At 35.1% G+C, this 26,132-nt stretch overlaps 4 protein-coding genes across 7 annotated transcripts; 3 read left to right on the top strand and 1 right to left on the bottom strand.

The window, feature by feature from the left end:
* Positions 1–642: 642 nt before the first annotated feature.
* Positions 643–8,281, bottom strand: LOC309481364 (trypsin). The gene is made up of 5 exons (XM_082146272.1): positions 7,713–8,281; positions 5,671–5,830; positions 5,146–5,287; positions 2,356–2,619; positions 643–1,225 (listed from the first exon to the last, which is right to left on the bottom strand). Exons 1-5 carry the CDS (start codon positions 7,765–7,767, stop codon positions 1,055–1,057), a joined length of 792 nt encoding a protein of 263 aa, XP_082002398.1. The 5' UTR covers positions 7,768–8,281; the 3' UTR covers positions 643–1,054.
* A 3,433-nt stretch (positions 8,282–11,714) lies between these two features.
* LOC309481359 (trypsin) lies at positions 11,715–18,314 on the top strand. 3 transcript variants are annotated; one of them, XM_082146265.1, is made up of 5 exons: positions 11,715–13,595; positions 13,857–13,915; positions 14,280–14,701; positions 15,961–16,218; positions 17,571–18,314. In XM_082146265.1, exons 2-5 carry the CDS (start codon positions 13,867–13,869, stop codon positions 17,721–17,723), a joined length of 882 nt encoding a protein of 293 aa, XP_082002391.1. In that variant the 5' UTR covers positions 11,715–13,595; positions 13,857–13,866; the 3' UTR covers positions 17,724–18,314. The 3 variants fall into 3 exon arrangements, with proteins under 3 accessions (XP_082002391.1, XP_082002392.1, XP_082002390.1); XM_082146266.1 differs by having other exon boundaries at positions 11,715–13,915; positions 14,280–14,430; positions 14,560–14,701; XM_082146264.1 differs by having other exon boundaries at positions 11,715–13,915.
* A 1,720-nt stretch (positions 18,315–20,034) lies between these two features.
* LOC309481385 (cytidine deaminase-like) lies at positions 20,035–23,811 on the top strand. 2 transcript variants are annotated; one of them, XM_082146300.1, is made up of 5 exons: positions 20,035–20,179; positions 21,338–21,484; positions 22,642–22,753; positions 22,836–22,893; positions 23,518–23,811. In XM_082146300.1, the coding sequence occupies exons 2-5, from the start codon at positions 21,358–21,360 to the stop codon at positions 23,638–23,640; spliced, it is 420 nt and encodes a 139-aa protein (XP_082002426.1). In that variant the 5' UTR covers positions 20,035–20,179; positions 21,338–21,357; the 3' UTR covers positions 23,641–23,811. The 2 variants fall into 2 exon arrangements, with proteins under 2 accessions (XP_082002426.1, XP_082002425.1); XM_082146299.1 differs by lacking the exon at positions 20,035–20,179 and having other exon boundaries at positions 21,203–21,484.
* Positions 23,812–23,942: 131 nt separating this feature from the next.
* Positions 23,943–26,116, top strand: LOC309481369 (serine/threonine-protein kinase PINK1, mitochondrial-like). Its single transcript, XM_082146277.1, has 2 exons — positions 23,943–24,398; positions 25,716–26,116. The coding sequence occupies exons 1-2, from the start codon at positions 24,042–24,044 to the stop codon at positions 26,106–26,108; spliced, it is 750 nt and encodes a 249-aa protein (XP_082002403.1). The 5' UTR covers positions 23,943–24,041; the 3' UTR covers positions 26,109–26,116.
* The last annotated feature ends 16 nt before the right edge of the window (positions 26,117–26,132 follow it).

Here is a 26,132-nt window from a genome sequence, read left to right as displayed (position 1 = left end):
AGAAAAAAAAATCAAAGATGAGATATCTTAAATATATCTCTATACTTTTGCTCGAATCTTTGGCTTCTGTTTTTTTCTCTTTTTTCTTCTTTTTTTTGAAAAAGGCCGCAGTAATCTCATATGTGTTTCCAAAGAGTTCTCAGCAATTCTAAATCATGGGAAATGATATCCCTTGAGTGTGTGTGTACGTGTGTGTGTGTGTGTGTGTGTGTGTGTGTGTGTGTGTGTGTGTGTACAGTGCTGCTCAAAAGTTTACACACCCCTTGCAGAATCTGTGAAAATGTGAATAAGTTTAACAAATTACGAGGGATCATACAAAATGCATGTTTTTTTTTGTGTTTTTTTTTTATCCAGTACTGTCCTGAATAAGATATTTTACATAAAATATGTTTACATAGCCTATAGTGCACAAGATAAAATAAAGAAAAAATATATGATCCCTCTTATTTTGTTAACATTATACACCTTTCCTGCAGGGGGTGTGTAAACTTTTGAGCAGCACTATATATATATATATAAAAAATAATAATTTAAAGAAGATTTTTAATGTACATTTTAAAGAAGTATCATATGCTCACAAAGGTTGCATTTATTTGATCAAAAATACAGTAAAAACAGTAATTGTGAAATATTATTACAATTTAAAAACAATACAATACAATTTTTTAGGCACTCACAAAATGCGTCTTAAAATATGAAACTGGTTTGATTATAGTCCAGATGAAAGTCTGTTTGCACTCATTTTAATGTCAAATTGATCGTTCTCACAAGTATACCATAAAAAAAAATTTGTACTTTTTTGGGAAAATATTCCTTTTTAATATTCCTATTTTTAGTTTTCAAAGACGTTTGCAGAGAAGCAGCATTATGGCACATTTAAGGAACAGTTTGCACAAACTACCGTTAAAAAAAGCCTACCAGCAGTGTACTCATCTGAAAAAACAAAGTTCTCTAACTTTTCAAATAGAAGTAGCAACACTATTTATGTACAATATGGCATGTTTTGAGGCTGTTTCAAGGTCGATTAGGGGAGTGCTGGGGGTAACACTGAAGTCTAATACTTGAGGCACCTTCCATAAAAGCCAAATATAGTTCCATCGATCCATTGCCGAAACCTCGAGACGGACGTGTAGACGCCAGGGTACTGGGCATCACCACAGCCATTTCCCCAGGAGACGATGCCGTACACGCGGCCCTCGCACACCAGCGGCCCTCCAGAATCCCCCTGCAGAAAAGACAAGAATATTAATATGATTTTGGACAGAGAGGTCAGATGGTGTGCGAGAAGAGTGAAAGAGGTTAAACTACAACTAGAAGGTGAAGCTCACAGCGATGTGAGACACGTATTGCCTTTGAATTGCCTTATAAATGTAATTAAATTTCTTGTTGTTTCAGTGTCATTGGGTGATCTTGACACATTGTAAAGCCAGCAAATCTGCTCCTTTTTAGCAAGAAACAATGGACGGAACTTTTATTTATTTATTTTTTATACCTTTATTCAGCAAGGATGCATTCAATTTATCAAAAATGATGGTAAAGATATTTATAATGTTACTAAAGATTTCTGTTTCAAATATATGCTTTATATTTATCAATTATCCTTTCCATACAATCCTGAAAAAAAGCAACATGGTTTCCACAAAAATATGCACAACTGTTTTAAACATTGATAATAATGAGAAATGTATATTGAGCATCAAATCATCATATTAGAATGATTTCTGAAGGATCATGTGACACTGAAGACTGGAGTAATGATGCTGAAAACTTTTAATCAAATAAGTGCAGCCTTGGTGAGCATACGTTTATTTGTTTACTTGTTGACTGAATAAGATTTATCACATACCTGATCAGATAATTTGTCGAGCTTCGCTTTATTTAATATTTTGTTAAATTGCACAAGACTGTCAGTGTTAGCTTATTAGAAAGTTGCTATCTGATTAAATGAGCTCCATTTAACTTTTAAACTGTTTATTTAATTGGATTGTTTTTCAGTTTTTTGCATCTTCTAACTGAAGCAAAAGGCAGCACATTTTAACTTTAATTAGACCCAGTCAGTGAGAGTAGTCAGTAGTGCAATTAAATTCACAAATAGTTTTATAATTGGCAAAAACAATGTGATATCCAAATAATGACTGAATACAAGATGGCCCTGTTCCTGACAACAAAGTCAACATCCAGTAAATCACTAAAGTGTTGCTAATAGTTAGTGGTTTATTCCAAATACCTTTTAAATGTATTACCACATATTCATAAATTCCAGATTTCCAAAAGCATTTAAGGTCAAAGTTCAGTGCATGATAACTGTGCCATCCACATTAAGTTTAGTGCATGTGAAGTAATTGTTTGTCTCACCTTACACGCGTCTTTTCCTCCTGCGCTGTATCCTGCACAGATCATATTCTCTGTGATGTTTCCATTAAAAGAGTCTGTGCTGTTACACACTGCGGTGGACACTATGGGCAGCTTCACCGTCTGCAGCGGCGCAGGGATTCCTCCCATCGGAGTGGTGAAGCCCCAGCCGGACACCCTGCACACGCGACCCACGGACACCTGGGCGTCCTGCCGAGGCAGCGGCGCAAGAGACACGTAGCCGTTCAGATAGATGGGAGACTGCAGCTACAGGTGAGGAAAAGAAATCATTAATAGGATCCATAAAGCATGCAATACCATACTCTGAAGTTAAGTGTGCATGTTCATTATATTATTTCATAAGTAAATGTTTTCACTGGTGTCATTTCCACCACATCTCAAATCGTGTTTAATAGCATTATGTGATGGAAATGGCATTTTAACTTTTTTTTTGGACAACTCTTTTGTCTTGCTAAGGCTAATTTCATAGCTAGCATTTTTAAAACGTAAAGGGATTGTTGACACAAAAATGTCCCATAAATATCCCATAAATATAAATATCCCATAATTGACTGACCCTCAAGCCATCCTAGGTGTATTAGTATGTGACTTTCTTCTTTCAGCCAAACACAATCAGAGTTATATTAAAAATGTATCCTGGCTCTTCCCAGCTTTATAATGGGAGTGAATGGTGCCTTGTTTTGCGCATCCATCCATCATAAAAGTAATCCAATGAAGCGAAGCGATGTGTTTTTGTAAGAAAAATATCCATAATTATAACTTAATAAACTGTAATCACTAGCTTCCTGTAAAATCCGTTCTAAAAGCGTTCACAAGGGAGTCACTTTCCGGCGAATAACGTATGATGTAGGAGTAGCGTAAGCTTAGGTGAGAGTAAACGCCTCTAGCGGTTCAAACAAACAGGGCTGGGCAACAAACTCACCCGACATTTCTCTTTAAAATTCTCGTTTTAGACTTCTAATTCATGACCAGTGTTTTGTTTTGCTCTATCCTCTGCACTTCCGCATTCGTCAATACGTCATGCGTCTTACCCTTACTAGACTCATGTACGGCCGTTACCGGAAGTCAGTGATTATAGTTTATAAAGTTACAAAACGCATCACTTCGCTTCAGAAGGCCTTTATTAACCCTCTGGAGTCGTATGGATTACTTTTATGGATGGATGCACTTTTTTGGGCTTCAAAAAACAAGGCCGAAAGAAGAAAGTCATATACAACTAGGATGGCTTGAGGGTGAGTAAATTATGGGTTAATTTTCATTTTGAGGTGAACTTACCCTTTAGTTAAATATTATTTAGATACTTTTTGCATAATTTGACAAAATTTTGGTTTTGAAGTAATTAAACAGAGTCACGAAGAGAGACGCTGCACAGACGCAGGTAATTCACACACATATCTCTCATTTCTCTCTCTCTCTCTCTCTCTCTCTCTCTCTCTCGATAATTAATTGAAATAAATGCTATAATTCATTGATTTAATGTAATCAAATTCAAATGCAGTCTTACGCCCTACTTTATCTCTGTGTCTGATTTAAAGGGATAGATCACCCAAAAATGAAAGTAATCCTATGATTTACTCACCCTCAAGCCATCCTAGGTGTATATGACATTCTTCTTTCAGACGAATACAATCTGAGTTATATTAAAAGTGCTAATCATAAAAGTGCTCCACACGGCTCCGGGGGGTTAATAAAGGCCTTCTGAAGTGAAGCGGTGCGTTTGTATAAGAAAAATATTAATATTTAAAACTTTATAAAGTTAAATAGCTAGCTTCCAGCCAAATTTCTCTAAAATAAGGATTCCTCTAAAATAAGGATTCCTCTTAAGTCTAAGCGCAACTTTGCGAGTAATGTGACGTATTGCTGATATTTACGCTACCCCATGCCGCACTACGCTACTTCCGACGTCACAAGTTGCGTGAGTTGCGCTTTAGACGCAAGTAGACTGTGTATGGCCATTTGGCTGGAAGCTAGAATTTTACTTTATAACATGTTAAATATGAATATTTTTCTTACACAAATGCATCGTTTCGCTTCAGAAGGTCTTTATTAACCCCCCAGAGCAGTGTGGAGCACTTTTATTATGGATAGATGCACTTTTATGGACTTCAAAACAGAAACAGCCGTTCACTGCCATTATAAAGCTTGGAAGAGCCAGGACATTTTTTTATATTACAACAGTTATATTCGTCTGAAAGAAGAATGTCATATACACATAGGATGACTTGAGGGTGAGTAAATCAGTAAGTGAAAATAACCACAGACATTAGAACGTTCGTCAACCAATCAGATTCAAGCATTCAACAGCCCTGTAGTATAAAATCGTTTAATGCACAACTAGCAATGGATTATCACTTACTTAAATACAACTTTTGATTTAATAAATAAGATTAATAAATGCTGTAGAAGTGTTGTTCAATGCTAGTTCACGTTAATAAATGTAGTTAACTAATGTTTTGAAATGAAACCTTATCGTAAAGTATTACCATTTTTACTTGTATACTAAAACTGAAGCATTTATGCTATTCTGTTAATAAACTAAAAAATGATATAGTATAATGAATATAATATAAAAGTATAGAATTTTAATCATAAAACTTTAGATGTGTAAAAAAAAAGAAGCATGCACTCAGGTTACATTACTGATTACTAAGAGATACATCACTTCATGTAATTGATGCCAGATTGTTGTGTTCATTTTGTATGCATGAAAAGAATCAATGGTTCACAGTGAGTCAGTCAGTGTAACACAGGAGCATTGATTCACTGCCTCACCTTAATGAGCATGATGTCTGCGTTATTGGTGGCTTTGTTGTACTGTGGGTGAGGTATTAAAACATGAGGCCTGCGAAACTGCTCCGTCCCCTCATATAATCCCACAGAATAATCTCCAGCCACGATTCTCATGTTTGCCTCCCTGGAGACACAAACCAACACTGCTTTTTATCCAACTGAATTAAAATGCATTTTAAATGCATCATACTATGGTAGTTAAGCAGCAAGTTACATCGTTGTACGGGAAACACACCCCAGATAAAGAACATTCAAAAGTAACATTCCCATAATGTTTGAAGAGTGATCAAATGGAACGTCCGCATAACCAAGAAAAAAACTAATTGGAATGTTTGCAAATCATTTTTAAGACATATTTTGGTACCAATCTACCAAAAGTGGCAAAATGTTGCTATGGTTCTGTTCGTTATGCCATCTAAGTGACTAACCCACTGACTAAACTCATATCTCAGATTGAAATGCTGGTTTGTAACTCATTAGTCCTGTATCCAGTGATGCTCGTCTTACCCTATATTGCAGTGTGCTGCGGTCAGCACCCAGTATTTGTTAATTAAGGTCCCGCCACAAAAGTGCTGGCCCGTAGCGCTCTGAATGGACACGATGTACTTGATGGAGTACGGCACTGGGACGTATCCACCCACGATACGGGCCTGTACCAGATCCTGACCTGTGAAACCAAACAGAAGACACGTGATTTTGTTGACAGCATCTTCAATCTCTGTGACATTAGTCTAGATTTTCCTTTCATACAACAGACACGTGTGCACGTGAGGGACGCTCTGAATCTACACCTTTGTCTCGAAAGGAAAGTGTGTAACTTAAGGTTGATATGTCAATACTTAACAATGCGGAGTAAACAATGCCCCCCCACCCCATCTAAATCTGTCCACAGAAGACTGTATTTTCCCGTCATGTGCGTCACGAATAGATGATTTGAATGAAGCCTGCTGTCTGAGATGTTAGAAGTCATCTCTGGTTTCCCTTGGGCATATTGATCCCAGTCTAACAATTAGGCAGTTGTACGTGCAGCGGTTCAAGTTATTCTATACAATATTAGCTGCCATTGACTGGTCGTGTGAAACGCACCCTCGCTGGATTGAACCTATTATGTAACCTTGACTGAATGACCTTGGAGCTCACGAGGATTGGCAGCAGCGTGACCTTTATCTGATTGCTTTATGAAGCTCTCAACGTGAGGAAATCCTAAACGTTAAAGAGCACAAAGCATTGAATTCCCCCGCACATGTAGAGGTTATGTACGGCCATTGTTTGCTGTTTTATGTCGGGAAGTAGCGAAAAACTTTAGTTCAATGTTTGGGGTTTTAAATAACAGCGTTTGGGGATTTAAATGTCTTTGGTATGTTTTTATAATTCAGCGTGCACGGGTCTTTGCAGGGATTCCAGCATCAGATGGATTAATTAATCTTTTACGTGCGTTCTAAACTTTATAATTGCATTTTAGGGCTTTTTTGTGTTGGAAATGAAAAACGATTTGCTTTGGATTTCCTTCAGTGAAGATGCACTCAGTGCAGGCTGTCAGGATGAAGGGCCCATCCATCAATGAAACTAAACTTAACTTTGTCCTCATATTTCATTTCTGTAATAAATCATAGCGCTGACAAAACCTCAGCCAGACATGCAAAAAAAAGCAACAGTATTAAAAGCCGTCACTGGAAAGATCCATAAAAATCTCCCTTTTTTATTTCGTAGCTCAGTAGACTTAATAGATATTTGACTTATATTTCTATTAAGCATCAATGTTGTCTCAGTAACATTTAAAACACAAAAAACTTTTTTCTCTGGAGAAACTAAGAATAAGGAGACTTAAGTAAAATATTAAATTTGCTCTCCATTACAATATGCTTTGTGAGTTGACATGTTGAGTCTAAAAGATTGCAATGTCATCCATTTAATTATTATTATTTATTTATTTTATAGCTGACAACTCAAATCTAAATGACTGCCATCCTTTTAATATTTAATTTAATTTTAAATGTTATAATTAGTGCTGGGAATTTATCGTATCGCGATTTATCGTATCCAAAATAAAGGTTTGTGTTTACATAATAAATTTTTTTAATTATTTTGTATATATAAATACACACATATCCATGTACATATTTAAGAAATATTTGCATGTATATTAATAAAAAAAACTCTTAAATGTATACATGCATGTGTGTATTTATATATACAGAAAAAATATTTATACACAGTACACACACATATATATTACGTAAACACAAACTTTTATTTTGGATGTGATTAATCACGATTAATCGTTGCCCAGCATTAGTTATAATATTTTGAATTATAAAACGTATTAAAATACATTTTTAAGTACATTTTTCATTGGCATTTTAAAATGAAACTTTCAAAAATCAAAATGAACAGCAAGTCGGCCAAACATCACTATAAGAAGATCCACCGTCTCTTTTCAAAGTAAAAAAGTTCACTTTGCTCAAGGTACAGTATACGACTGCTCCACAGTGCCGCTGTTAATGCACCGAAAGGATTTTCTATGATTGAAGTGTAAATCTTTTACTTACAGCTCACCACGAGGAGCTCCAGGAGGACACACAGCAGAAGAAGCGGCAGGTTCATACTGATGGAGACGGTAGACGGAGAGACAGACGCATGCACAGGTGCAGACCAGACTGAGACCAGCTTTGCTTCAGGTACTCTGATTCCACACCTGGGGAAGGATTACCACCGCATTCTCGGGTTTCCTAGTTCCTATTTCCGTCCCCATGGTCACAATGTCGTCTGAGAAGGGGAACAATATATAATTGAAGCCAAACCTGTGATCTTTTGTTTTGGGTCTGATTTAGGATCAGTACAATTGCCTACGTCACATGCTATTTGCGTCATATCGCAGATTAAATTCTACGTTTGAAAAAAAAGTGTCAGATTTACTGTACCTTCTGTTGTTATTTCTTGTATGTGCCTTTTTGATTTATATTACAAATGCAGAAGCGTTTAGTGGCCCCAGAAAGTATCTAGACACTCGAGTCACATTTAAACTTGTGTCATTGATTTAAATGTCAAAAAAGAGTGCTTTTCGGGACTACATTTTAGCCATTTGTGCAATTACTTTAAACTGTTATTTATTTTATTTAATTTTAAATCTCTTTCTAAACTTTTCTTTTGTTGTAGATGAGGTTTTGTAGATGAGGCATTTTTCAGGACTAAATTCTGAGCCAATTTTGCAATTTTAACTGGTAAATTTTTTTTATTTATTATTCTGCTCAATTTTATTATATTTTTAATTTCTTTCTATTCTTTTCTATTCAAGTTGTAGATAAGATTTTGTTAAAATTGTGAGATTCGTTGCTGATAGGCTTACAATGGTCAAAATGTCAAAAACAAAAGTGTCATCTGTTACCAAATGATAATTTGATAATTTTCCAGGACTAAATTGAGGCATTTTTGGAATTACTTTTTTTTTATTTTTTTTTACCTTTTTTTTTATTTCTCTTTCGATTCAAGTTGTAGATGAGGTTTTGTTAAAATTGCGAGAATCATTTCCAATAGGGCAATAGTTATCAAAATGTCAAAAAATAAAAACTAGTGTCATAATACCATGATACCAAATGATAATTTGATAATTTTTCGGAACTAAATTGAGACTTTTAACTGGTTATTTTATTTTATTTTATTTTATTTTATTTTATTTTATTTTATTTTATTTTATTTTATTTTATTTTATTTTATTTTATTTTATTTTATTTTATTTTATTTATTTTTTTATATTTCTTTCTATTCTATTCAAGTTGTAGATGAGGTTTTGTTAAAATTGCGAGAATCATTTTGTCAAAAAAATTGTCAAAATGTAAAAAACAAAACAAGTGTCAACTGATAACAAATGATAATTTGATCATTTTCCGGAACTAACTACTGAACGATTTTTTGCAATATTTTCACTGGTTATTTTATTTTAGAAATATATATATATATATATATATATATATATATATATATATATATATATATATACATAATCTTGTGGAATAACAGTAGATGACGACAATCACTGGAATAATCAAACTGCAGCTGATGACCCATTTTATTTTATTTCATTTCATGTGCAAAATTATTCCAAAACATAATATTACAACATAATAAACTACAGCTGATGACCAATTTTAGTTTAGTTTAGTTTAGTTGTGTCAATTTTTTTTTATTTTAGTTTAGTTTTCAGTTTTCATTTTCAGGAACTAACTCTTGAATACTTTTAGCTGGTTGTTTTTGATTTGATTTGATTTTAGTTTAGTTGTAGATGAGGTTTTAATCATTTACAATTTTATTTCTATTCTATAAGTATATATATGTATATATGTATATATAGTTATTTTTATACATAAAATATATTTATATTATATATTTTTACATTCTATATATATATAAAAAAAATCACACAACAAAACGTGTAAGAAAAGTGGGGCCAGTAAAAATATGAACAGGCAAAGTACGAATTTGAACAACTTGACCAATTAGACCAGCAGAAAAAAACCTAATAAGCGCTATCTGCTGGGGAATTGTGGGATTGCCCCAGATCTGGAGCACGGATCATTAAAAATGAAGGTGCGGATGAAATAGTCCTCGTCTTGTTCTCGGTGTGATCTCTGAGGCCAGTGTTAGCTAATGATCTCTTCTGAATCTGACACAGCACAATCTACGTCTCACTTGTTGTCGCTCTCTCTCTTCTCCTCATGTCTGCTTCCCCCCGGGTGCTGACCGCTGAAGTTTTTACGCTTGATCTCCTGTTCTGCTCTGTTAGTGCGACCACAACAGACCTATTAGCCCCCTTCCTCACCCTCCTCATCATCGTGACATGTGTGTTAGATTCACTGCTCAGAACCCTTCAGGGTCCTGTCATGGTTTAATAGAGAGTTATTAATCTTCGGTTTGCCCTTCATTAATATTTGACCTCTTAATGGGATCATCCAGCCATACAGTTGTCATGATAATTAGGGTAGCAGTGATGTCACAGCTCTGCTGAGATCTCCACACGCTGGGAGTGTTGGCAAGATCAACAAAACTATTTTATTTAATAGATTCCATAGTTGTGTTAACCATATAATAAACATTTATAGTCTTTTTAGCAATTTGGGAAAGAATGAATTATGTAGAACAGCTTTAGATGACAAACAACTTAAGCTGATGACCAGTTGTATTTAATTAATTAATTAAATTTACTAAATTATTCCAAAACATAAAATTCTGCATAATCTTGTGGAATAACAGTAGATGACATTCACTGGAATAATCAAATTACAGCTGATAACCAATTTTAGTTTAGTTTAGTTTAGTTTGTTAAAATTGTAAGAATCATTTAAGATAGGCTGAAAGTTGTCAAAATGTCCAAAAATCAAATCAAGTGTCATCTGATACCAAATGATAATGTGATAATTTCCATGAACTAAACTCTTGAATACTTTTAGCTAGTTGTTTTTTATTTGCTTTGATTTTAGTTAAGTTAAGTTAAGTTAAGTTAAGTTAAGTTAAGTTAAGTTAAGAAGTTAAGTTAAGAAGTTAAGTTTAGTTAAGTTAAGTTAAGTTGTAGATGAGGTTTTAATCATTTCTGATTTTATTTCTATTCTATAAGTTCTATTCATTTTCAAAAAGGTTCCAAACCATAAAATTCTACATAATTATGTAGGATACCTTTAAATGACGTTCACTGGAATTATCAAATTACAGCTGATTTAATTTAATTTAATTTAGCTGTAGATGAGGTTTTGTTAAAATTTCGAGAATCATTTAAGATAGGCTGAAAGTTGTCAAAATGTCAAAAAAAATCTAAACAAGTGTCCTCTGATCATTTTCTGGAACTAACTCTTGAATACTTTTAGCTGGTTGTTTTTGATTTGATTTGATTTGATTTGATTTGATTTGATTTGATTTGATTTGATTTGATTTGAGTTTAGTTTAGTTTAGTTTAGTATAGTTTAGTCCAAACCATAAAATTCTACATAATTATGTGGAATAACTGTAGATGACGTTCACTGGAATTATCAAATTACAGCTGATTACCTATTTTATTTATTTTATTTTACGGACCATACATAATATAAAATCAACCTCACCTTTTGTGTTAAAGAAGGAAAAATGTACAGCATTGCACACTGACTAAAACAAATTACAATATTTACTGTAAAAAAAATAAAAAAAAATAAAAAAAACCTATGTGCATAGTTCTATAAACAAAGTTTCAATACTGATGTATCAAATGAACCAAATCAGACAGTATTGAGACACTCCTGAGACGACCTGATTTTATCTTCATGTTCAGTAAAGCTCCTATAATGTCAAACTTTTCCCAAGAGAGAGTCTTAAAGCAATTCTGTAGACAGCAACTGTTGTTTTGATAAAACTCCCACAGTCTGAGTGGGTGTGAGTTTAGGGATGAAGGATTGAACACAATAACATGGTGTGAAGGGGGATGTGTTTGCAGGGAAAAGCACGTTGTCAGACAAAACAAACAAAAATGACAAGTTAAATAAATTATAGTCTGTCTGGCTATGCGATATGCAACTAGATGCATATATATCTGGGAAATAATGTGTTTATTATGTGCACATTTATCAGAATATAATGCATTAATTTAATGTCAGAGAGGAACTGATTCAGTTCATTTAAATCTGAGAACCATATTTAATGTCACACATAGCAACCATCCATAGTTACTCAGTTTAAATCAAGGTATACAATCAAAACTAGGCATGACTTCTCAGTACCATTAACTGATAAAATCATAATTTCCTCAATAACCACATTGCTTATTAAAATATAAACATTTACTTAAACAACTGCTGCTTTTATAGCACATTTTATATCGTTTTGATCTGCTAAACTGGCGACAAATGGCTTATTATAAAGATTCTTGATGTGACATGACGTGAATGTCTTGTCACATTATACTTTCTTTGATGTGTTTTGATTTCAGTTTCAATTGTTTCCTGTTTCCTTTGTTTAATTTTCCCGCTCAATGGTTGTGTCCGAAATCGCATACTCTCTTGAGAAGGTACTTTTTTTGAACAAGTAATTACTTCACGACCGCTAAAAAGTACATTCTGTATAGTATGAGTGTCTGTCGTATCAATGTAATTCAGACGTACTAAATTCACCATGTTGTCATTATCATGTGACCTTCCAGCGTCAGTCGCTTCACAAATCCTCTCCCGTGGCCTCATGGGATAGTAAAGTGTCCATCGTCTGCACACTTCAGAATCTCGCCGGAAGTAGTAGGTCATCCGGATACTTTTCACCCACTCTTTTATGAGCAATGAATTCAGACATACTTCTTTTGTCACATATACTATATAGTAGGGAAGTGTGCAATTTCGAATGCAGCCTTTCTTTGTTACTATGGTTATTGATTAAGTACCACCTGTTCACGTTTAGTTCATTATCCTTGTGTATTTAAGTCCATCAGTTTGTTCTGTTTGTATTTGGTGTTGTTTGTGCCCTGCTGATTCTTTGAGTTTGCTAGTATTGGATTACCTGACTTTACATTGTTTAATAAATACACAGCACTTCGATCAAGCCTGTGCATCTCATGTTCTTCATTAGACTTAAAGGGATAGTTCACCCAAAAATGAAAATTCTGTCATAATTTACTCACCCTCATGTTGTTCCAAACCTGTACGAGTTTCTTTCTTCTGTTGAACACAAAAGAAGATATTTGAAAGAATGTTAGTAACCAAACAGTTGACAGTGGCCATTGACTTCCATAGTATTTGTTTTTTCTTTTTCATACTATGGAAGTCAATGGCTATCAACTGTTTGGTTACCAACATTTTTCTAAATATCTTGTTTTGTGTAGAAATGACAACAACTTGAGGGTAAATTATGACAAAATTATCATTTTTGGGTGAACTATCCCTTTAAAACTTTGGTTGAACTATCCCGTTTAAAACTTGACAGGTCTTTAGCTCCAAATAATTTGTAATGTTGAACAATTTCAGGCTCCAATTTTGAAAATCTGCATGTTATCGAAAATGTATTTACAAGGATGGCGTACAATCAGTATGCTAAAGACAGCCACGTGTAATTTCTGAGAAAAATGAACTCATTCACTTTAAAACATGTCTTTCCGACCATGTAACTCAAGCTTGCAATATTTTGAAACTCTTTCTGATTGACAACACCCACAGTACTTCTATTTAACACTGCCATTGAAATGACTGAACAGGGTGTTGTTCCACAACACAAGCACACAATAAGTGATCATAAAGAGCGTTGAATCAGATATGCATGACACTGAGGGACATCTTTGTCAGGTACTAGGTCAGGGTCTCTTTTACTGTGGGATAAACGTACAATTTGTTGTTTCACATGGATATGGTGTCATTATAAAAAAGCTCTAAGAGAACAGAAATCAGCAGTTGGAGGTCATTCAAGGCTTGAGAGGTGAGGAATTATCACTGGTGAGTCTTATTTAAATTTCCTTCCTTCATGTATGTGTAATAGGCATTAGAGCATCTTGTAATACAGTAATCAACTGTAAAAAAAGTGACATGATCATTTGTTCTGCACTCTTGAACTGTGTCAGGTTGCTATTGTAGAGTTTTGAAGGATGCAAGCAGACATGAAGACCGTTTCATTCTAAGCATTGAGAGACTCGCTTTCATTTATTACAGGCTTTCATAATTTTTACTTGTGTTTCGGATGCTTTTTTCTCGTTACAGTGCGGAAAGAATGGCTCAGTTATTGTGGGTATTTCTTGTGCTCGCTGTAACGGTCAGAGGTAAGCAATTCAATTCTTCATTAAATAGCAGTTATTTGACTCCATAAAGTTGTATGCACACTTTTAAGTAAAATGAATCTAAGTCTGATCCACATTAAAAATGTAAGTATGTAGCATTCAATATGAAGTCATGATTTAAAAAAAAAAGGTACATTAATAATCACACATAAATGTGTATAATCATAAACAAGCTCAAATCGAGTGGTTACATGGTATGTGGGTCAATGGTTTTCTGATTGCGTAACAGAGATAGCAGAACGCATTTTAACATGATAAATGTTGAAGAATATAAATATTCTTATAAAATGATGGATATACAGCAAAATGTGAATAACATTTTCTCCATGTTCTTTATCTTGACTAGATACATTACCACAAAGGATCATCGGGGGTCAAGAGGTCGTGCCTTACTCCATCAAGTACCAGGCGTCTCTTCAGGTTGACAGGAAGCATTACTGTGGAGGAACCCTCATTCAGCCGCAGTGGGTGGTGACTGCTGCCCACTGCTGGAGACCGTACGTACTGCAACATGTCAACACATCACTCCGACACACAGTTACTCAAGCGCTTTTAAAACAACAATTTATTATAAAGTTATTTCATGCAACAATGAGACCTTTGTTTTATTGTATTTGGATCAACAGAGCCAGTGTGATTCAGGTGGTGCTGAGTGAGCACAGTCTCGCTGTAGAAGAGGGATTTGAGCAAGTATTTAACGCCTCAAGAGTCTACAATCATTTTGCCTACAATCCAAAAACTTTTAACAATGACATCATGCTCATTAAGGTAAGAAACATAGTAACAAATACAAGAAACTACTGATACTGAAACTTTGTCTCATTTACAAATACTGACTCAGAGTCAAGAGGACTGCTGCCACAGACATTTTTTTTTGTTTGTATGATAATTTCTCCAATATCCCTGTTTAATCTGCAATGATTGATTAATGCCGTTATTTTTAACAACCTCATATTATAATTAGTGTTGTCAAATCGATTAATCATGATTCTTTGTTTACTTAATATGTGTGTGTGTGTGTATACTGTCTATACACACGCGCACACACACACACACACACACACACACACACACACACACACACACACACACACACACACACACACACACACACACACACGTACGCAGACACGCACACATACACTCTCACACATATACTGTATATATACATATATAATGTAAACTAAAACTTTTATGTAAGATGTGATTAATCAATTTGACGGCACTAATTATAATGCAGTTTAATGACAGCAAATACGATTTTTTACACAAAGTTTACTTGAATATGAAAGCTGCAATTTATTATAAATATTCATTCAAAAGTTAAAAAAGACAAAGATATAATAAACCAGGGCCAGAGTACAGTACAATACAATAATTATAATAAAATAGAACACACACACACACGCACACATGTACTATATCTAAACTTTATGTAACAATATTATACATGCTTAATGTTGTAGGCTGTAATTGCCTTTTAAAGTGAGAAAAATTATTTTGAGTCAGACCATTTCATTTCATGAATGTGAAACTTTCACATTAAAGTTAAAATTTGTACAATATATTCCTTATCTTTATTAATTCCATTGTCTTCGAAGTGTATCATTGTCAAATCCACTCAGCAATGTTAAATATATTCTTAATGAAAGATTCCACATCAATCCAGAATATTTTTGTATGCAGTGAAAAACAAAACAAAAATGGTTTCCTTGTCACCTATCCAGAAATCACAAGAATAATCAGTATTTAGTTTATGTTTATACACTGTTTGCCAAGATCTAGACCAGTTCAAGTCTCCAAACACAGAAGAGTCTTTCAAAACATTGCCTGTTTTTGTTTGAGCATCTTCTGACTCTACCAGAACCAATGACGTGAGCCCTGGGGCGGGACTATCTGTTTGTTTGCCCAGTGACAGATGGGGAGAGTGTTTTTAGGGAAACCTGTTTGGAAACTGTCATTATTATTAGCAATTTCTGCAGAAATTACCCACCTGACATGAAGACATCTTATTTATTTTTCCCCAGCTCAGTGTTCCAGCTCAGATGAACGCTAATGTTCAGCCGGCCCCAGTGCCAACCATAGACACACCTGATTTAGTGGGAGGAATCAGCTGCACCGTGAGCGGATGGGGAGTGACACGACACTACAGCTTCTATCTGTCACCGATTCTGCGTGCAGTGGATGTGGAGATCATCCCCAACTGCCAATACTACTACTACTACAGAGTCAATGACAACATGATCTGCGCAGGCTCGCGCTTCGGGGGGAAAGACTCCTGCCAGGTAATCACAGCTTTCAGTGCAAATGAGTGCAAATCTCATTTACACAACACTAGTGACAGCAAATGCAATAGAGTGCAACAGTGCCAGTCCACTTTTATATCTGGAAAAAAATTACAGCATGCGTCATTGGAGTGGCGGATGCTACATTTTTATTTGGCGTGATCTGCTTGTTTCGACTCTCTGATTGGTGGAGATTTCTCTGCAGAATCATGGGTAATGTAGTTGTTCACCGGGAATTCCGCTTTCAAACTAGTAAATAAAAGATAGGCTGAAGTAAATACAATCGAATAACAACCTCATAGCCCACAGTGTCTGTTTTTTAAAAGCTATTGTTATAAATCAATTCCACTATGGAGAAAATAAATGCGATTTTTCCCCGCAGAATTTGACTCTATTGTAAAAATAAGCCAATCAAGAACAAAGGACAAAAGAAAAAAAGTTGATTTCTTTGTTTTCTCAATAACTTTAGCATAATTAGTGTCTTGAGAAAATAATAATAATAATATTATTAATAATAAACAAACATTACTTTGGCAATTCTCTTTGGTGCAGTGTTATTTTAGTATCATTGAGAAATACTAGTTTTTATTATTATTTTTAATTTTAGTTGTTAATTTTTAGTAAAGTTTTTTTTAAATGTCTAAATAGCTTTTATTAATTTTTATTTCAGTTTTAGATGAAAATTAAAATATGAAATGTTGCAACTTGCTGAAATAAAATAAGTTTCAGTGTTTGTAATATTTTATTTCAGTGAACTTTTTTATATTTATTTCAAGCAACAACAAAAAAAAAATTTCCAATGGTTTTAGTTTTAGTTTCAGTTTTAGTTAATAACCCTGATTTGGTGCAATGAAAATTACACTATTTTAGCGACACTTTAAGCCGGGGTTGTTCAAGTCTGTTCTGAGCTCTTCCTGACTTCAGTTTGACCCCTCACACACCTGCTTTGTCACGGAAATCTGCAGTTTCCCTAATTTATGATAGCACACAATCCCCCCCAAGGGTCACTCAATGGTTTTCTTTGAAAAAGGGCATTCTGGGAATAAGGGTGCGGTCAACTGCTGACAATTCAGGGAGATGTTAGATGTACTCTGATATGGCACAGCTTTTCAGGGCTTTATGTTCACACTCTTTATGTTCAAATCAAGGTGTGATGACTGTGCGAACTTACTGTAGGTACATAATAGATAATATCATCTATAGCTTTGCAAGTAACAAAGAAAAAAAAAGAAAAAATTCGCTTAAACTACAGAATAACAAACATGCAGTGGGATCCAAAAATGTGAGACCATGCAAATGCTTCCATTGCATTGTTCAATATTACAATAATCTCTTATTGCCGTCTTTCACAGGGAGATTCTGGTGGCCCTCTTATTTGTGATGGGAATTTAGAAGGCATTGTTTCATGGGGAATCGGCTGTGCTCTTCCGTACTATCCCGGTGTCTACACAAAAGTCAGGAACTACAACCGCTGGATCGACTGGATCATCACCTCTGAGGGCTAAAACACATGTTCATAATCCATTCACATTATTCCATCCAGAATCCAGAGGTTTATAGAGTAACATGCATATTTTGGACTTTTTAAAAGCATCAAATGCTTAAAATACCTTTATTTTCTCTTTTACAGTATGGTATGGCCATTTTTCATTTATATTGCTATGTTTTAAAGTACCACAACTGACTGAATTTGTTTCTCTTTTGATCTAAAAGCGTTTGCTTAATAGTTCACCTAAAAATGAAAATTCTGTCATAATTTACTCACCCTCATGTTGTTCCAAACCTGTATGAGTTTCTTTCTTCTGTTGAACACAAAAGAAGATATACAGGTTTGGAACAACATGAGGGTGAGTAAATTATGACAGAATTTTCATTTTTGAGTGAACTATTCCTTTAAATGCTTGAATTTATGTAGGCAAATATAAACTGTGACCATGTATGAATTTCTTTACAAAACTTGTATCAACTTGTATCAGAACAATTTAAAAAGCATCCCATGATGCACCTGGAAGAAATCCAGCTGTCGACATGATTGATGAGACTGGCACTGTCACATTTTTAAATACATAAAGTTTACAACAAGCTCTTACTTGTGTCTTTATCAGTGATGCGCGGGTCAATGTATAAACAACCCGCACCCGACCGACGTTTTCAACTAACCCGCCCGCAACTCGGACCGCAAAAAAAAAAAGAAGAAAATATTGTACCCGACCCGCTTCCTGACCCGCATTTTTTAAAAGTAGTAAATGCATAGCAAGAAGTACACATGACAAAGCCAGCACTTTGGTCATCATCTTTCATTATTTCGGCAAATGTCTCCCACATTTTGCTCTTTCTGTTTTTTGTATTTGCGGAGCTTCCACTCCCCAGTCTTCACCTTTTCTCTTGCCGCCTCCATCTCTACCTGCAGACTGAGCTCGTGCCTTCGCGCCAGTTATTCAGCCAATAAAGTGTAGCAGGCCTATGTATTTCATAGAAAATTGCATGTGAGCGGAGTGGAGCGGGAGCGAGCGGGCGGATCTTGGACAGAGCGCAGAGCGGCATTTTTAAAAGGATGGAGCGTCGCCCTATTTCCCGCTCCAATTTCGCTCCGCGCACACCACGATTCTGAAGCATGCTCAGCCTGACTCAGTTGATGACTGCAAGATGGATTCTATTTTCAGTCAAAACTCGGCTCAATAATGGAGTTCAAAAAGTAGGCTACTTCAAAAAGGAAAATAAGAAGTCATACAGGTAGGCTACACTATAATATAAAACTAACTATAATGTGGTAGAAGAAAACGAATGTGGAGACATCGTTTCAGTCAGTAAAGATTCATTTTGGAATCTAAAAAGACACATCTCTCGAAAACATGCAGTGTGCTATCTGAACACGCTGGGAAGAAAGCAAAAGGTTAGCAAATTGAATGGCCTACGGTAACTTGTAACAAAGTGTAAATTAAATATAGCGTAATATTCAAACAATTGATACAAGCCCATTTCAATTTTAATCCTGCGCGCTGCGCAAAAGTTCAGTTATAAGAATGTTGGCCTAATAGTTAATTTAGCCAACTTTTAAAACGTTTATGTATATTTTTTTATATTTTTGTTTATTTAAATTTTATTTATATTATTAGGCCCATTTATTCGTTTTATTTTACAGCAGTTTATGTGTACAATGGATATAAGCCCATTTAAATTTTAATCGTGCGCGTTGCGCAAAAGTTAACTTATCAAAATTCTGGCCTAATAGTAAATTTATTTAAAAGAAATGTATGTAGGCTATATTTTTGTTTATATAATTGTTATTTATATTATTAGGCCCATTTATTCGTTAAATTTTACAGGACTTTGTGTAGGCTATATTCCTTATAGCCTAGGCCTAATTTGAAATAAAACATTTCTATTTGAAAAATGTTGTTGTTGCTCATTAGTTCTTTAGGAGGTAAGGCTGTGGTCTAAGCTAACAGTGATATACATGTAGATTTTTTTTCCTTTTTTGGAGCGAGCGGGGGGCGATTTTGGTGGAGCGCGGAGCAAACTGCGTTGAGCGCTGAGCGATAATGAGCGGAGCGGCCTGATGTTTGAGCGGGGGAGCGGAGGGGTGGACAGTTCTGTGAGCGATGAGCGGAGATTCTCACCGCTCCACTCCGCTCATATGCTCTCTAGTACTATATAAATTACAAAGGTTTAATTGGCATCTTTATTTCAAACGACCCGACCGACCGCGACCCGAATATCATTAAAAATATTTTTGGATGACTCGTAACCGCGGGTAACCGCGGGTGACCGCAGGCACCCGCTCATTTCGGATCAACCCGCGCATCACTGGTCTTTATTGCAGTCATTTCCTCATGAGTGTCTGAACTCTGGACTGAGTAAAAAGGATAATCTTTACTCATACGTCTGGTTACTTACAAAGCTAAGCTTTAACTCAATTAAATATTTTCTAGTATGAGAATAATGCTTACATCACATTAAGGTAAGAGAAAAATGTGTTATTTATGATGTTAAGCGTGCTCTGTTTAATGATTGTTAGAACAGTGCAATGCAGTCCTGTTTGTGGAAATCTGCTGTCGTAGATTTTTCCCTAAACCTAACTAAGTCCTATCTCATCTGACCTAAGTTTACCGAGGACGTCTCCAATCGACGTTCTCCCTGGGCCGTCTCCAATCGACGATCCCTAACGTCTCCAATCGACGCTTAATAAATAGTCTACCGGGGCCGTCTCCAATCGACGATCCCTAACGTCTCCAATCGACGTTTAATATATAGTCTACCTAACTAACTTACTTCCCTAACTAGCTTTCTTCCTGCGCAGGAATAATCGACAAAAAGACCTTAGCAAATGTCCTTTAAATGATTTAATCACGGCCGGAGGATCTCTCGAGCAGTTCTCAGAGAATCTCCCCCAAGAAGAAGCAAGGCCGGAGGATCTCTGACAAATTCCATTGAGAATCCCACCAGCTAACACGAATACAACAGTTTTTATAGAATAGGGAGGTATGGCAAAATGATATGAATTTGATTGGTTCTTCATATGCAAACCCTTCTGTTACTAGGTAAAGCAAACTTTGTTTTAATGATTACTTCATTGTTAATCACAAGGTTCAAATTTAGTCATCTGTCTAGTTTCAATTCCCAAATTATTTTTACACTCACACAACCAACGTAAAAGGGATATGGCAACACAACATACAACATTCAAAAACACAGGACAGAATGTTTTAGTACATTGTGTTTCAAAGTGTTATCATGTTAGGCCTGAAAAAGGAAGTAAAGTTAGATGTTAGAGACATGATTAGTTTATACAGTTGTCTATTTTATCTATTAAAAAATCCACCACACTGCCTATATCCCCACAGGGCGGAATGTATATATGACTAAAGTAAATGGGAATTTTGCAATGTTCAATGTCCACAGACAATGTTCTCAGAATTACTCCACACAAAGAGTCATTGCATCACTAATTTCCTCCTTTAACAGTCTCTCTCCCTCTCTCTCTCTCTCTCTCTCACACACACACACACACACACACACACACACACACACACACACACGCGCGCACGTGCACACACATACATTCACAAACACATTAACTTGTGACTTGAAGCCATGCAGTGCCTGTCTTTTGAAACAGAGTCTCCAGTCAGCAGAGTTATGAATAGCTGGAGCCCACAAGCGCTTGTTCAGAAATCTCTGGAAGCCAGAAATAAGGCGTACTGTCCCTACAGCAAGTTCAGGGTTGGAGCAGCTGTCTTAACAAGCAATGGAAGCGTGTTCACAGGTGGGACACTCTTATACACTTCTAAAAGATAAGTGTAGATATATATATTGAAAGCTACAAATACATGTATACCATTTAAAAGCTTTACAAATACATAAATAACATAAAAAAATAATAATACATATTTAAATTGCATACGCTAAATGGATGCTCCAAAAAGAAACCAGACCAGCAATATGAGACATGTATGTACAGCACAGGCCAAAAGTTTGGACACATTACTATTTTTAATGTTTTTGAAAGAAGTTTCTTCTGCTCATCAAGCCTGCATTTATTTGATCAAAAATACAGAAAAAAAATGTAATATTGTGATATATTATTACAATTTCAAATAATTGGTTTTCAATTCATTATACTTTAAATGATCATTTCTGTGATGCAAAATGAATTTTCAGGATCATTACTCCAGTCTATCACATGATCCTTTAGAAATCATTCTAATATGATGATTCATTATCAAAGTTGGAAACAGTTCTGCTGCTTAATATTTTTTCATAACCTGTGATACTTTTTTAGGATACTTTGATGAATAAAAAAAAGAAAAAGAAAAAGGAGCAAATGTTTTAAAAATAGAAATCTTTTGTAACAACAATATACACTACTGGTCAGTAAGTAAGTAAGTTTTTTTAAATAAATCAATACTTTTATTCAGCAAGGATGTGTTAAATTGATAAAAAGTGATAGTAAAGAAGATTTACATTATTATAATTTTTTTTATTATTTTGAATAAATGCAGTTCTTTTTAACCTTTTATTCATCAAATATATTAGGCAGCAGAACTGTTTCCAACACTCATAATAAATCAGAATATTAGAATGATTTCTAAAGGATCACGTGATAGACTGGATGTCACATGTGACACTGAAGACTGGAGTAATGATCCTGAAAATTCAGCTTGGCATCACAGAAATAAATGATAATTTAAAGTATAATAAATTGAAAACCAATTATTTAAAATTGTACTAATATATCACAATATTTAAAAAAATTCTGTATTTTTTATCAAATAAATGCAGGCTTGATGAGCAGAAGAAACTTGTTTCAAAAACATTAAAAATAGTAATGTGTCCAAACTTTTGGCCTGTACTGTATACAAATCAAGATTACATCTCTGTTTTTTCATGGTTCATCAGTATATGGTGATGTTCTGTTAACAGGTTGTAATGTAGAGAACGCATGCTACTCTGCTGGATTGTGTGCTGAGAGGACTGCTATCTCTAAAGCTGTGTCTGAGGGACACACCACCTTCAAAGCCATCGCAATTGCCAGGTATTTTCAGATATATGTATTGGCTGAAGTATAAGTACATACTGTAGAGTTATATTCCTGGTGTACATTGTGTTTTGTACAGTGACCTTGAAGACCGGGTTATTTCTCCATGTGGAGGCTGCAGACAGTTCATGAGAGAGGTTAGTTCTTCTAAAAATGAAAGATTACACTTTATTTTAAGGTGTTTGTTATAGACAGTGTAATTATGCATTAAAGTACTGCGTAATAATAAACTACATGTACTTATTGGGGTTTGGTTTAGGGTTAGTTGCATGTAATGATGCATCATTTATAGTTATTACTACAGTAACTACGCTAAAAAAAAGTAGCATACATTTTAAGTTCAATCAACTTGTGTGTTTAAGTAATTTCAACTTTAATTACATTAAACTGACTTAAATGTCTTGTTTAACTTTTAAAAAGTCGATTTTTTTTTATTTATCTTATTTTGATGAGTTAATGCAATGTAAAAACATTGTTGTCATAACTTATTGTTCATATTATTATTATTAATTGACAAAGACATAAAAACTTGCAGTTACTCTGTGGCATTCAAAAGCAAGTCATCAGTCAGAACATGGCCGAAACATGAGTCAACAATGACAAACTGCATATTTAGAAATAAAAGAAATTGTGAAATTTAGGTGTGGCTTAGAACAAAAAACACAAAATTCCATTAGAATATTGCAATAGAGTAATGCACAAATAATTTTTCACCTTTCATTAACACTGTCAGTTAACAGACTGGATATGTTTTTTTGCAGTTTGGCACACAGTGGGAAGTTTATCTTTCAAAATCTGATGGATCTTACAAACTGATGACAGTGGAGGAGCTCCTGCCATGTTCATTTGGCCCTGAAGACCTGAGAGCAAAACCATTAGACTGATGACTTTAAGAAACAAAGCTGAAAGTATGATGCCATGTAATGCAAATGTGAAGGATGGATAGATATATTTGTAATGTATTGAATGGATGTATGGTTCTATTATTTCGCAATGAAAACATACAGTAAATGTGTAAACTAATAATAAATTCTGAACTGTTGTGTGGTTAATAATTGACTCACCGCGTCAAGATTTTTCGTACTTTTATTTTAAAATACATATCACTTGGACTTTTATTGTGAAATACCTGCCTTCTGACTTTTATTTTGAAAATTGGTAGCCGTCTCGCCGACCAATCAGCATTACATAAACACTGTCCTTAAGAAATAATGCAGGGAGAAGTCAAGGGTACCTAATTGTTTTTTTCTGTCAACGCGAAATTTAGTTGTTTATTTGGCTCAAAATGTCAGTGAAACATGCTCTCGGTCGGGGGTTGGAGCTGGCGAGGTCAGTTTTCCAGCTGGGTCTCTTCAAACCAGCCGGCCGTGTGGCAGCGAAGTTCCGCGGTGAGCGACTGCGTGTGTCCCGGCCGACCCGCACCGTTCAGCCGCAGACCTTCTTGCCTGGCCGGTACCGCTTCTTCCGCCTGTCTCTCAGCGGGCTGGCCGCCCAGCTCCAGTCCGGCGCTTTTAGGAGAGTGATTGGGGTTGGTTCACCCCGGAACAGGGCTGTTTTCCTGGCTTTTGGGGTGGGTTTAACCCTGATTGAACAGCAGTTGGAGGAGGACAGGACAAGCGTTGCTGTGTGTCAGAAGATACAGGTGACCACAGCATCCCAGAAGAACACAACAGTGACTACAGTTGTATATCAAATGATGATGATGATGATGATGATGATCATTGAGCATTCCTGTAGCTCAAACAGTAGAACATGGTTATGGGTTTGATTCCCAGGGAATGCATGAACTGAACATTATTTATTCTTTGAATGCAATTGTGTGTGTGTGTGTGTGTGTGTGTGTGTGTGTGTGTGTGTGTGTGTGTGTGTGTCTCGTTATATTTGTTCAGTTAATCCTCTGGTACTGTTAATCTTTTTTATTAGTATTTAAATGAAATTATTGTTCTATATTTTAGTTAGATAATGTTTTTATATAATATTTTTAGGGGTTTTTTTTATGGTACTTGTATTTATGCAGTAGTTATAATCCATTTATTCACTTTTTGAGCATGAACCTGAAAATGAAATTTCCAACTTAAACATTTATATTGCTTTAGAGCACAGCCTGAAGTTTGGTCTCTTTTTAAATATGTCACTTGGCAGATTATTGCTGAGGTGAAAAAAGTTTTAAAAAGTGAACTTGAGTACGTTTTACTCTAAAACTGTGTGAAATTTACTGAACGTTTCCAATAAATGAAAGAAATGACTGAACTGTACCAGAGGGTTAATATAATATTACATTTCATATTCCTTGTTACACATTATTAAATGCAATTGGTAAAATAGTGAAGGAAATGACAAGTTATTAAACTAAACCGGTCATTAGTTGTCATAAACTACTTAGAAAAGTACTAAAGACTACCATAGTAATTTCAGGTTTTTACATGCCATTATTGATTAAATTATTTATTGTGTCAGATTACTAGTTACTTCTAGCAAACACACAGAAACAAAAAATTATTCTCTTCTATCTTGCTTCCTAATCTAGCTGTCTAATAAACCTGGCTTTGTAAATTACAAATAATGTTTGCTCTTTGATGAATTGCATTTGTTCCTCTTTTGTAAGTCGCTTTGGATAAATGGATATAATTGTAAATGTACTTCTAAATTTAATTTAACCTAGTCAGTTTTGTAATTAAATAGGTTTAACCATAAGTACATATGCAAAACGGTATGCAGAGAGTATTATAAATATATGCAAATTACATCTTTTACATCTGTTACATCTGTAATCCATTATAATTCGTCTGCAAGTGCAACTGCATTTCTTAGTAATACAACTTATCCATTCTATTTTTATTTTATTTTTAATCTGGAAAAATGATCCTGCTACAAAAACATTGCACGTGTGTTTCAACTGCAATTACATTTTTATTTACATGTTCATTTGAATTTTTTCTCACAATGTTTCACAATGTAGGCCGTATTCACTAAGAAGAACTTCCAGAGTCCACTGAAGCCCTTTACCTCAGGGTACAAGTTGGAGGACTATGTCACTGGGAAACAGATCGGGAAAGGTTGCAGTGCAGCCGTGTATGAGGCAGCGGCTCCGTTCGCGGCCCCTGCGGAGAGAGAGAAGTGTTCACTGGTGGACCTGAACCAGAAGGAAACTGGCAATGAGAAATCAGGGCCGTTCCCTGCTACACCCAGCTTTCCTTTAGCTATGAAAATGATGTGGAACATTGGGGTGAGAAGTTACAGCATTTTAGCATTATTAATTCTATTTTGGAAAGGGGAAATTTTTTGCATTTTGTGTAGAATACATATAGAGTATTCCAGAATACATCAACAGGTTTTTCTAATGGCAGACTGAACATGATACTGTCCTGTAGACTAG

Source organism: Leuciscus leuciscus, assembly GCF_965113295.1.
Source record: "Leuciscus leuciscus genome assembly, chromosome: 18".
NCBI lineage: Eukaryota > Metazoa > Chordata > Actinopteri > Cypriniformes > Leuciscidae > Leuciscus > Leuciscus leuciscus.
Note: the sequence above shows the minus strand (reverse complement) of the source record. Positions and strands in the feature narration are given on the sequence as shown.

Excerpts from the sequence above, each read along its gene's own strand:
- LOC309481364 (XM_082146272.1), bottom strand. The coding sequence starts at position 7,767 with ATGAACCTGCCGCTTCTTCTGCTGTGTGTCCTCCTGGAGCTCCTCGTG. Across the intron at positions 5,288-5,670 it reads GCAGCACACTGCAATATAGG|GGAGGCAAACATGAGAATCG; the intron begins GTAAGACGAGCA and ends TTGTGTCTCCAG. Across the intron at positions 2,620-5,145 it reads CAGACATCATGCTCATTAAG|CTGCAGTCTCCCATCTATCT; the intron begins GTGAGGCAGTGA and ends CCTCACCTGTAG.
- LOC309481359 (XM_082146264.1), top strand. The coding sequence starts at position 13,837 with ATGCTTTTTTCTCGTTACAGTGCGGAAAGAATGGCTCAGTTATTGTGG. Across the intron at positions 13,916-14,279 it reads GCTCGCTGTAACGGTCAGAG|ATACATTACCACAAAGGATC; the intron begins GTAAGCAATTCA and ends TATCTTGACTAG. Across the intron at positions 14,702-15,960 it reads ATGACATCATGCTCATTAAG|CTCAGTGTTCCAGCTCAGAT; the intron begins GTAAGAAACATA and ends ATTTTTCCCCAG.
- LOC309481385 (XM_082146299.1), top strand. The coding sequence starts at position 21,313 with ATGCAGTGCCTGTCTTTTGAAACAGAGTCTCCAGTCAGCAGAGTTATG. Across the intron at positions 22,754-22,835 it reads AAAGCCATCGCAATTGCCAG|TGACCTTGAAGACCGGGTTA; the intron begins GTATTTTCAGAT and ends TGTTTTGTACAG. Across the intron at positions 22,894-23,517 it reads GCAGACAGTTCATGAGAGAG|TTTGGCACACAGTGGGAAGT; the intron begins GTTAGTTCTTCT and ends GTTTTTTTGCAG.
- LOC309481369 (XM_082146277.1), top strand. The coding sequence starts at position 24,042 with ATGTCAGTGAAACATGCTCTCGGTCGGGGGTTGGAGCTGGCGAGGTCA. Across the intron at positions 24,399-25,715 it reads CTGTGTGTCAGAAGATACAG|GCCGTATTCACTAAGAAGAA; the intron begins GTGACCACAGCA and ends TTCACAATGTAG.